The sequence below is a fragment of the Glycine soja genome, chromosome 18, assembly GCF_004193775.1.
Source record: "Glycine soja cultivar W05 chromosome 18, ASM419377v2, whole genome shotgun sequence".
NCBI lineage: Eukaryota > Viridiplantae > Streptophyta > Magnoliopsida > Fabales > Fabaceae > Glycine > Glycine soja.
Window position 1 is genome coordinate 55869982 of NC_041019.1, and position 13057 is coordinate 55883038.

Here is a 13057-nt window from a genome sequence, read left to right on the forward strand (position 1 = left end):
TTTCTATGTAAAGACCAAAGAATTTATGCAACTTATTGTATCAACCCCACAATTTAGTTGGTTACGCTTGGCCAAGTACTTAACAATGAAATGTTAAAGTCCATATTGAGAGTTCTTGAATGTGATCCAGATTCAATTAGTGGGATGGTTAAAATTTCTTTATATAAGAAAATTAAAACATGAACCAGTTTCTGCCAGTAGGTAGAAAATCAGCATTATAAAAAGTAGTCTATCTGACCTGTCAGACATTAAATTGTCTTTGTTACATGAAATACAAATGCCTATAATCAGTACCGCATCAGTAATCTGCTAAAGCAATCTAAGTACATTTCAGTTCTTGAAGTTATCATCCTATTATTAATGATTGGAAGAGAAGTTAAATAAGAAAAAGAAAGTAGACAGAATTGCTGCTGTTGTAATAAGAAAGTGAACAAAATAAAGATTGAATACTTGCATCTTGAGTTAACTCCTTAATTTTTTTCTTGTACTTATAAGTGAACAGCCAGTCAAGGGTGTAGTGTAGTTAATCAGATTGGATATTTATTTTGTCCACCGCTGGATATCGATCCATAATGTTTAAAAACGTTCTGACAAAGTCATCGTTAAGTCTTGAGCGCATGGACTCCGAAGTGCTAACCTATATAATTATTATTTGGTTAGAATACAAAATATGTAGCTGACAATATATCATAGTGGTTCATAAATTCAGTTCACTCTGTGAGAAAGAGATGTTACAATAATTATGTACTTGATGCAGCCAAGTCTTACATAAGCTGCAAAGATGAAAACGAATGCAAACTTAAACAAATAGTTATAAGATCATCCTTAACCCTGCTCAATGTGGCCATCAAGAAATACATATTGTTGTCGATTTTCTCTCACAATAGATATCTTAGAATTCTAATAAAAAACAAATATTCTTAATTTTTAGTGAAAGTGTGCCAATAAAATGAAGACTTATAAATTGCATGGATTTAAGATGATTCACATGTAAGACAGCGGTGGAAATAAAAATAATAATAAAAACAACTAAATTATATTTTTTTTAGAGGAATAACTAAATTATGTTAAGAATATCAAAATCATTTAATACTTGTTTTCTAAGTAATTGAAAACATTTGATAGAGCGTATTAAAGGATTCTTAATAAATATACTTATGATACTTGTTAGCAAGGCTCAAGAATTATATTAGGGTTGAAGTTTCTCTATTGCTTTAACTGGTGTATGCATTTAGCAAATTATCTTATACCACCAAGCTAGCCTTTAGATATTATATAAATTGACAATGATTAAGATGAATAAATTTACAATAGGGAAACAAAAAGAATTATCAGAGGTTCTTAACTTGAACCTGTTAGAACAAAAGAGTGTGTTTGAATTAAGCAAAAAGCATCTTGTACAAAATTAAAGAAATATAAAAAAAGCAGCTTACATTGTACAAATTAATAACTCTAGGTTTGGACGACATTCCAGTGCGATTTTTCTTGTATCTGTTGTGAAAATTTAAGGTGGACAATTTACATTCTTCCATGTGTGTTTCATGTATATTTCAGTGTTATACTATATATATGAAATTATGAATAGCTTTATATGAATTTATTGTCTAAAAATTTTGAAAACGGAAACTTTCTTACAGGAAGATTAGCAGATGTATGCCTAACATGTATAGTTCTGTACTTCAATCAAAGCTAAAATATCTTGAATTTTCTTCTGCACATCCTTCTCTTACAATGACCAAAGGATATAGCTAGCTAATTTAAAGGTTTTCAACAATTATTAATCAATATATATTGATCAAAAACTAATTATATAAAAATTGAAATCAGCTAGCAAAAGAAAGGACGGTTCCTGATAAATATATTTGACCCTTATAATATCAGCCACACTTAAAATATTGGTCAGAAATTATACACGAAGCATCCTTTTTTGCCAACTGTCACATGCCCTTCTTGGCTGATATAGAGCAACAACAAAAAATCAGTACATTGTAGAAAGGAAATATAGGACAGAAAAAGTTACAGGTAGAAAAACACAGAAAGATGCCTCCATGACCATGATGTTTCTTAGCAAAACACTAGAGACAATCATCGGATAATACTGAAAGCTAACATATTAGCTTGGATGAGGATTGGTGCACTCCTCCCAAGATTTTCCAAAAATTTGAAGCCCTAAAATCAATACATGGGATTGTAAGTATCACAAAGATATCACAAAGCGATTTCAAGAGAAAAAAAAAATTCAGCTACTTGTTCATGAAAAAGAAACACTTACCTGTAGACAGATTCATGCTGGCTATTGCACAAAAGGTGGAGCGTCCATTGGCACCATTATTAGCTTCCCAATTTGGAGACAAATTGGGGAAGGAGTGGTAGTCACTGTTGTTTACACTTGCTTCCTTAGGGATCACAGCGTTTTGATGATGAATATTGGAAGACATCAAAGTGTGTTTCAACTTTCTTCTGATGACAATGGATTCCTCAATAACGTTGAAGTCATCATCTCTTGGCACTTCTCCACCCACATTTTGAGGATGAGGAGGTTGAAGGGTTGACCTTAACTGGTTCAGGATTTGAGGGTTTTCAGTTGCAGGGCACTTTTTCTTCAACTCTTGCACCTTCCCTTCGCCACTTGTGTTGCACAATACCTTGCTACTAGTCTTTTCCCTTGCTCTTGCCCTTGCTTTTTCCCTTGATTCCTTCATCTTTGCTTTAACACAATAAGCTGCAGGTTCTTTCAACTTCCCATTTTCCAAATTTATCCCATGTTGTTGTTGTAGGTCTTGTTGCTGGATAGTAGAAACTACTTCACCCTCAGAAGATGAGGAGAACTCGAAGCTTTCAACACTGTGCTTGCTTCGAGTAAGCTCCTTAATTGCCTTCTTGGACTTTGTGAAGAGCCAGTCAAGGGTGTTGCTGGCTTTGTCAAACCCTAACATATCTTGAAGATCAAAGAACTTGCGTGCGATCTCAATGGAAAGCCTAACCCTTCTGTCCCTCAAACCCTGAGAAGTATGAATCTTGCTGTGCCTGTCTTTCTTAGTTGCTTTCTTCATTGGTTTCTTGGTGATGCCATAAAGGGCACCACCTAGATCCTGATTCAGTATTGCACAATCTGCAACTGCCCAATTGGCTAGTGTTTCTGGGATTGGAGCATGGTAATGAGAGGGTATGTAGGTAAGAGCAAGTGGATCATGAAGAAAGGTGTTGTTGCTGGAAGAAGAATTTTCAGGATGAAGGAGAGTAAAAGAAGGATAGGGTGAAGTGGAAGAAGAAGATGAAGGGAAACGAGGGTAAGAGCCTGAGGAGGTGTAATTAGTGGAAGGGAACATGTTTACATATGCAGATTTTGCAATTTCCAATGGACAGAAACCCTAGACAGGTTCTGTGGAATAATGAGGACCACACCAAACGCAGGAAGAGGGTATCTTATCTATCTTCCTAGTTTGCTTCCTTAGCTCTAGGAATACACTTTTATATATATATATATAAAAAAAATTTCTTTGCAAGGGAAATTAACTATTTTTCTAAATTTAACATATACTAGAACACATACGAGGAGGGAAAAGAAAAGGGTTTGAGGAAGTGATGATGGGTTTAGGCCAATGATGGAACTTTGGTTTGCTTTGCACAGTTTCCATTAGACTGGGAATACAGCTCTATATATATTTATTTATCAGGGTGTGTGTGCCGGTGCAGGACCATGCTCACAGGGGTGGGGACTGGAGAGAGAGAAAGAGTATACGTATGTATGAGTAACAGTAACACATAGGATAAGACACATAATTGGTGGATTGTGTGCCTCATTATGTAAAAGCAACGTAAGCAAGAGTCAAATCATTAAGCTTTTGAGCCCGTTAATATATGTGTATACGTATTGTATGGGTGTGATGCGTTGGGTTTAGGGTTAAACTTGATTTGCAGAGACTTTTGAAGAAATGAGATTAAATGCATTTGTTTTATTTTTATAAATAGAATTTTGGGGGTAAAATGATATTTATAAAAACATCTAGATTCTTCTTTGAGTAAAATTAAATTTGCGAATCATTAAATTTTTCTTATAATTCATACACCGCATTTTAAATAAAAATTCAAATATAGTCTAAATTAATTTAAAAGTAGATTTACGTAAACAATCATGAGCCATGACACTACCATGCATAGAGTTTAAACTCTATATTATATAACACTTTTTGTAACACTTATTTGTGTTTTTCTGTTATACTAGTATTTTTTTTCCTATCTCTTTCTTAATAATAAAAATAGATATAAAATATTATTATCAAACTAAAAGTTTTTTATTTTATTTTTTCCTTTACTTTTATTATATCTTTTTTTAACAGTTTTGTTATTTTTATTTATTTATTTTTTTACTTGGAGGAGATGCAGGTATAGATGTCAAAAAAATATTATACTTTTACAAATATACAAATAAACATTACAGCTGAGTCACAGATTGCAAAAGATAATATGTTTTCAAAAAGGTTGCAATTAAATTTTATTCAATATATAGCTTAACACAATAGTCATGTATTAACTCTTTACATTTCTGTGCATTTCACGAGTCCTACAACTAGTACTTAATCGGTACTTGTACAATTTTGCCTTAATCAACGTCAAATGTGTTGAAAATCATTGTTAATTAATGAAAGAAAGTCGCTAATTGTAAAAATTTGTGTTCTTTTGACTGGGTCGTAGTATCACCTACTGTCATTTTCAATCTAGCTAGAAAGCTCTTTCAATGTCTGACACGCATACATTGCTTTGCTGCACAGTGGGGTGGGGGTTACTTCTTCCTTCTCTGCACTCGACACAAATTACGAATATTTTTTACTAGTGAAATAGTAGTCACAATAAGAAATGAATCAAATGATGATGGCCTTTTGTCTTTGCTAAGCTACTTATTTTGATTTTGTCCTTCATCAACACCAAAGAGAAAGGAAATACACATGGTGGTACTTTTGTATCCCAACATGAAATCACCACTGTGCATTAGTAAATGGCATAAATTAATATAAATATGTTTGAGCGGATACAAAAGCAAAGGTTTAATTAAGGCTTTGATTCCAATATTGCACTAAAACCCCAACTACCTAATTAAAGTAAGCTGTCTCTTGACCTCATTCTTTTCCCTACCATTTTTAGTAAACTAGTAATCGCATTTTCACCATTATTCACTTCAGTGTTTCACTCTTCACTGTTAAAGGCATGCAGCTATCGCATGGTTTCAGGTTAACAAACACATATACATGCTGCATGCTTTACAGTTCACACGCACGCACGCGCCATGGTTCATTTACTTCCAAGATGTAATTAAAAAAAATTATATTTGTATATATTAATTTTTCGTAGAACAAATAAAAGAAGATAAAATGGTTGATATATTTATGATGGAGAAAAATAGAGAGAATAATATATTATATATTTTTTTTAGAGAAAAGTGACACGAATAATGTAAGCTATTTTATTTTAGGAATGTCCCGGAAAAAAGTAATTGATATATTCTATAGCACATTTGAAATTTAGCATAACTAATTTTGAAAAAGTGTTTTACTACAATATTTTGTTTCTATATAAACGTCTTGAAATCTTTGTTTGTTTTTACAAGCTCGAAATTGTAGTTAAATTTTTTTTTCATGCAACTGTTTCTGAATTGTAATAGTCTGAATAACATTGCAATTTAAGACTACACGTCATAATAGTAACTATAAGTGGCATTTATTTCTTTTGGTGGTGGAGGCTAGAATGATCTTGACCATGATTATGGTGGTAATGATTGTAACAATGGTGATATATTTTAATTTTAAACTTTTATTTTAATTTAACAGATAAGAATAATCATTTTTATTTTCACATAAAAATATCATTCTCATATAATACATGATCATTATTAATTTATTAAAATAACTTTGTGATAATCAACCATTAAAATATTTCTTAATATTCTTCCACTTCTAAGTTTTCAACCACCAGTCTATATGGAAGGATTTAAAAATTTATAAAGTATTAACAATTTAAATCAAATTATTTTAAATCATTTAAAATTATTTGAGTTACATAAAATTAGTGCATTGAGTAAACTTGTTTTCAAGTATAAAATTTTTATCTTTATTTCTCCAAAACCTGACCCTAAATTTATCTTGAATTGTTGTCATGTCTAACTAATAGAAAGTAAAATAAGAAAGCAACATAAAAAAGGTAAAACAAAATCGTTCCTTAAACAAATTTCTCTCTATTCGAGTGGTACTACTATTTATTAACCAAGAAAACCAAAACGCGCCCTCTAGCTGATATGTAATGCTCAGCAGTGAGGCCTTTTTCAGCTTTTAGCTTTGACACTATTACGTTAGGCAGATGGTAAAAAGTGGGAGAAAAAGAAAAGAGAAAAAAAAAACGAAAAATAAAGTTTTTTGTGTTATCTAATTTTTAATTTATTCTTCTCAAAATTTCTACACTGAAATAAAAAGGATGAATAAGCACTGCTCCTTAAAAAATACATAAACTGGTTGGGTCCCTGATAACAACTCGACGTAATACAAATCGGATCATTGAACCTAATTAGATGCGACCCTCAATAAGTATTCTCTCTTTCTAGGGCTGAATGACGTTGAAAATATACTCAATTTCATTGTCGGTAGCGTCCGGAAGGGCCCCGCTTCAATTTTTCTCTTTCAATTTAGGTTACATTATAAGTGATTTAAATTTGTTAATTACAGTGGATTAACTATATACTTAACCATTAACTGATAAAAAAAGTATTAAACAATAAGATCTCAACTAAAAAAAAGTTACAAAAAAATATCTTAACTAAAAGAGAAAATCATATTGGACCATTAAATAAAAATAAAGAACTTAAAATAAATTTAAATTGATTGCATAACGGGAGAAGCAAATGAAGTATGACCTTAACCTCTTTTTTCGTTATTTCTAAACCTTTATAAATCTTCATATAATGTTTTGTGATCACTTAAATTTCTGTAGACTAAACATTTAATTTCTTTTATGTATTTTACTGAATTTGAAACTTTTGTCGCTTTTTTTTTTTAAATAACATTTAATTTCTCTATTTTTTAAAAAATTAAGAATTTGATTTAACTGCACGTCAATTTCAGGACATTGACGGTTAATAAAAAAAAGTTGACAGTTAAATCACTAATGTCTCACTACAACATTGGATTTTTTAATTATTAAAACATTTATTTAATAAGAATTTGATTAAATTATTAATTTCATTATCAAAAAAACTTTTTTTTATCAAAAAAGTATGCTAAGGCATGATATTAGGGAAAGGAATCCCAACTATATATCTTGGCGCTCCAACTCCTAAAATCAAAAGAGACACACCCAAAATGTATTAATAAGCAAAGAAGGAACAAACACTTGGGGACTAAATTAAATTGGAGAAAGCAAAACCATTTGAACCTATATGAGAGTCCTTCCCTGTACCTAAAGAGCTCATATCTATCAAAAGCTCGTGGGGATCAATTTCACCAAATGTAACCACCGTTCAGTGCACCGAATGACACTAACTTGTACAATTTAACCAGTGATTCTGAAGGCACCTTAAAACCATATTTGATAATTTGAACATTTGAAAGTTTGAATAAGCATACCTTATAACCAAAGACGACCCCACCCTTTTTCAGCCGTTATTTCTGTAGCAATAATGGCAACCATGATTTGTGTAAATTGCAATTATATTATTGTTGGTAATTCCAAAATTCAAATGGTTTAAATTATCAGTATTAATACTTGTCAAATTGCTTTTGAGATGATACTTGCCATTTTATTGCTTAACAATTAAACTTGTCATGATTGAATGTTTATATTTTCTTAAAATTTTATATTCCAACTGAACCTTTGTCCTTTTGTACAAGTATATTCTATATAATCTTATTGGATACACAATTGAACAAGAAATAGAAATATCTCTACTTCAAACCATAATCCATCACTTTGTAAAAGACTTTTTCTATTATACTAAACTTCATTGATTCAAATTATAATAGAATCTATGTACATATATAATAAATTATAAAAGGATAAGTAAAAGTACCGCTCATGAGGTTTGTTAACATGACCACTATACCCCATTCTTAGACACATTGCTTTCTTTTCATTTGGTAGATGGCATTCTTCGAATTATGGTTTTACTCACAAGCTTTAACAAAACTCACCCACCTATGGTTAGCAAAGTGTATTGTGTGGAAATTTAGATGATCATTTTGTGTTTTCCTTAGGTTGGACAATGAGGCGAGTCGAGGTGGCTTTGGCCCCTTGGCCCCGTAAAAGGTTGAGTGAGTTTAGGTTATATTTATCCTTGCCCTGCTAAGGTGCTTCATTGTCATGCTGGGGTAGTTTTTCATCTTACTCAAGTACTTCTTCCTTATGCTAAGGTACCTTTTCCTCTCAGTGTTGAGCTACCTCCTTGTCTATGTCAGTTCCCTCATCCTCAAACTCAACATAACCTTATTGAGTTGATTTCATTTTCACCTTAAAAAAGTTGACTTGGATTGGGCATCATTTAATGCTCATTGTAGGTGGTCCTTGCTTGAGGTCGTGGAGATGGTAGTGTAAAATCTCTATGATGACACTTTAGTGGCTTTTGCATTTCTTTGGTGGCAAATGTTTTAGGTTTATGTGGCAAGCTCACCAAGTTGTATGTGTTTGGTTCTAGATCTCTCACTTCTAGTGATATGAGGTAATCACCTTTCCCTTATCCCCCGGGAACCTCATCTTATATCTATGACAAATTATACTGGCACTCCTTAAGATTTTATGAGAATTCACATAATCTTCCTTTTTTTTTTAAATGTTTACAACAACCTTTGTTATGAGGATACACAGTGAAATTCTTAATTTTCAAACAATTAAGGGATTAATTAGTGTAATATATAAAAAGTGTTAGTGTATTATTTTTCAAAAAATTAAAAGAATTTGTGTAGGAATAATAAAAGGAGGAGTATTATATGTAACCAGAAAAAAAAATTCAGGAGGTATAAGTATAAATTACTAAATATAACATATATGTATACATTAACTTTAGGTTTATGTACATATAATAAATATTTTATTTGTTTTATTTATAATATTTAATTAATTAATTCATTAAGATTAAAGAAAATAATAATATATCTTAAATCATGAATGCCCACTAAAAAAATTATGAATGCTTATTGATTGGAAAATTTTAGAATATTTGTTTTAAGTTGATTACCTTTTGAATTTAACAAGGAAAGCCAACAGCCTCCTAAAAGATATGCAAATACGGAAAAGATAAGAACTAGACTTACTACAATTTGGACTTTTTGGATCGTGAGTATTTGTTATGATGAAACATATTCAATTTGGTATTGAAATTTTGAAATAACGCCGCTAGCTATAGTTACTCATAATTTTTTTTTTGAAGGATACTCATATAATTTTTAAAATGTTACAAATTATATATAAACAATATAATACGACAACGTATATATCAAGTTTGACAAAGTAATTAATTATTGACATTTGATATATACACACTTTAAATATCTTAGTATATTTTAAAGGCATGTTTATAGACGTAAGAAAAGTATGTGTATTAATTATAATCCTAACCAAGCCAAATGAAAGTTGTCCCACAAGTCATTCATGACTGATCTATGGAGACATTGGTTGAAAGCGACTGGTACCTTTTGGTCCTTGGGAGTGCAACGAAGAGAACAAGTGGTAGACAGTGTTAACGGGAAAGAAAGAAGTTCTTAATTTCTAGCTTAGAATATGCAGAGCAGAAGCCAAAGAAGCACGGTTTTATGTGCGTTTCATGTCATGTGGCTATGGCTAAGATTATTAATTTGGTTCTATGAGCGGTCCCATAACCCAAACTTCTGCTAATCGATCTCTTTGTTGTTGCCACTGCCATGCATGCCCCCACCAGACAAGTATTCATGTGCAGTGAAAAAGCATTTCTCATTATCTGGAGACAGTTTGGTACGTTGGAACTTTTGGCTAGTGTCAGGTAGTTGTTTCATCGCATTCATGCTAGCTGGCTTGCCTTACCTGCATAATTAATTACCAGGTTATAGACTCGCATCAAATTTTCATTTAATGGGGTCTTATCATTACATTCTATATATATATATTCTTCAGTTTTATTTTTGAACATGGTAGATGCGGAGAGAATGGTAAACACTTGCACATCAATTTCGATGTCAAAGTTAAAAGAGTATTAAAAATATGTATAATGAGTTTAGCTTCATATTTGTAAGTATAAAATCTCTTATCTAGTAGTGGAAAATGTTTGATGGATGACACTAATTAATATGTGCTATCTAACATTAGGAGAAAAAAAGAGATTAAAAAATTTGATATAATTAAAAAAATTAAGAAAAGATATTAATGAAATATTTAAAACAAAGAATAATTTGTATATTATTACTGTATAGTATTAGTCAACTGATGATACAGTGCGTTGTATTATTATTGTGGGCCGTAGATCACTTGATAAGATCTAAAGAGTCCATAACATGTATAAACACCTTGTAAGAGATCAAAGCATTACAATATAATAAATGGGATGATGAAAAGAATTATAATTAAGATAAATATAAAAATCATTACAATAAAAAATAGAACTGTTCCGAAAAGCATTTAATGATATCTCTGGGACAAAAATTATCAGAGCATTGAAGGCCCACCAACACAGAATATGTTAATTAATTATAAAAAAATGAGTGATCTAAAATTGATCAACCACATAATTTCTTCCATGTAAAGAGCAATGATTATCAGATGACAGCAGATCAATGGCCTTCAACTCCAAGTTACAGTGGCGGTCATGATCATGACATTGCGTTACTCCCTGCAGATAGTCAGATGAAAAGGGACTAACAGAAACATTACCTGGTGGTGGCTAAAATATACCATCTTTCACTAAGTGTGTTTGATTGTGAAAAAAAAAATTAAAAATATATTTAAATTAAAGTATAAAGAAAAAAAAAATGAAATTTATGTTATTTTTAAAAAAAATTATGCTGTAATTTTCTCTCGTTAATCAAATCACCTCCTAAGAAAACCGTTATTAGTTCTTTTAAAGTTGATTATGATAATTAAATGATGCAATAACAAATAATAGCTAATAGTTAGCCATTTAATAAATAATATCCAATCTATTTAAATTTAATAAATTATATTTCTTACTACTTAATTATAAGAAACAAAAAAAAGTTTTACAGATTTAAATATAAATAAAATTTAATTATTTTCACTTTATTTAATAATATAATTCCAAAAGTATCTTTTAATTGAGATTTTATTTCTAATAACTTTAGTAAAAAGATTTAATGTGATTAATATAAAACTAGAAAATGCTAACTAACTTTTTAAGTAGAGCAAAAAATAATTTTGTTTATATTGAAGTCTGGAGAGACTATTTGATATTTTACTCCTTTTCAACACTAAAACAACCTCTTTCAACACATGTAAAGACATAAAAAATGAAGGGGAGTTTTACATTAACAAAGGATATACGTTGTTATTTACAATGCAAATTGAGAGGAAATCTATATAGGATAAGAAAAACAGATATTAAAAGTATAATTTTACTAAACTTTAGAAAATGTAAACATAATGTACCCTTCACAATATCAATAACAATGACTATGACTTAATAGTGATAATAACGATGAAAAAACAAAATAGTTCACAATTTCTTAATTTCAAATAAAAAGCGTAGAACAAAATTAAATTTAAGAATAATTATACTATTTTATTTAGTTAATACTATTTCTTTTATTTTTTTTATTTACACTATACATAAAGTCTCCTAGAAAATACTAAAAAACAGAGAAAAAATATTTTTTAAAATGAGAAAGATATAAAGTAGTTAACACTAACACCAAAATAAATCGGTATAATTTCCTCTTGAATTCATTATTTTAAGAATGGTGTGCTCTTAAATATTGTCCACAAAGAAACATTCTCAGTCATGATAGTAGTAATAAGAGTTTCTATAGCCCCCAACAATTTGGAGTTTGGATATTGTTAATTTTTTATCTAATTAAATTATATGTGATCTTGTTAATTATTTTTTTCTCAAATTAGTTCTTGATTATTATTTTAAAAATTTTTAAATTATAAATTTTTTAAATTAGAAAAATATGATTAAAAATAACTTTGGAAGTCTGAATCAAAAAATATTTTAATTATTTTCAAATTTTTTTATAAAACATATGTTCAAGAAACAATAATAAGAAATTTTTAAATCATAAATCCCAAAATTTTTTATAAAAGTGTTGAAAGTAATTAAAAAGATTTTAGGGTTCAGATTTCTAAAATCATCTTTAAACATATTTTCCAATTTAAAAAAGTTTCAATTTTAAAAATAATAATTAAGTAATAGTTTGAAAAACAAAAGAAGATTACTAATAAAAAATACCATATATAATTTGACTGATTAAAAAACTAAACGTATCAAAATCTTTGAAATTACCCTAAACACCGTAAAAATAGAAACTCTATAGAAGTAATATCTAAAATATGCCTAATGCATGCAGATTGGAGACACAATTACTTTAGAAGCCCCACGCCTCCACCGATGGTGCGCCCGTGCACGCGCGGTAGGGTCCTTAATTTTCGATACTGAAGCTTAATAAAAGCTCCGTCTGCTTTTGAACACTTAAACACCACCATCATTTATAAATTTTTTATCCAAGTGTAATTTAATCATTCAATTTTTATTTGGTTCCTACACTATTTCTTTTTATTAACTAGGCTTAAATTAAAAGGGATTTATGTATATATGTATTAAATCAAGGTACATACCTTATTATTTGGGCCGCTTTGTGGGGTGGGGTGTCCAGGTACATATATACCCATTATTTTAGAGTTTGTGAATGTGAATTTATCGCGTTATGGGAAAGGGTCCAGAAATTGGGCTTGTTAAAAAGAGGGGTAGAATAGAAAGAGGGGATGGGGAGGGATAGAATATAAATTTCACAAAAGCGCAGAAAAAAATGGGGTTAGAAAGAGGAAATGGGAGGGCTAATAGCATTACCATGCTATCAATCTATCATCTGAAAGT

The 13057-nt window shown here is 30.1% G+C and overlaps 1 protein-coding gene across 1 annotated transcript; it reads right to left on the minus strand.

Moving 5' to 3' along the window:
• Positions 1-1828: 1828 nt before the first annotated feature.
• Positions 1829-3791, minus strand: LOC114395665 (transcription factor CYCLOIDEA-like). The gene is made up of 2 exons (XM_028357496.1): positions 2273-3791; positions 1829-2169 (listed from the first exon to the last, which is right to left on the minus strand). Exons 1-2 carry the CDS (start codon positions 3327-3329, stop codon positions 2114-2116), a joined length of 1113 nt encoding a protein of 370 aa, XP_028213297.1. The 5' UTR covers positions 3330-3791; the 3' UTR covers positions 1829-2113.
• Between the last annotated feature and the right edge of the window lie 9266 nt (positions 3792-13057).

What these genes read in the sequence shown, in the direction of transcription:
- LOC114395665 (XM_028357496.1), bottom strand. Translation starts at nt 3,329, where the DNA reads ATGTTCCCTTCCACTAATTACACCTCCTCAGGCTCTTACCCTCGTTTC. An exon ending in CAGCATGAATCTGTCTACAG is followed by an intron (nt 2,170 to 2,272) that starts GTAAGTGTTTCT and finishes TATTGATTTTAG; the next exon opens with GGCTTCAAATTTTTGGAAAA.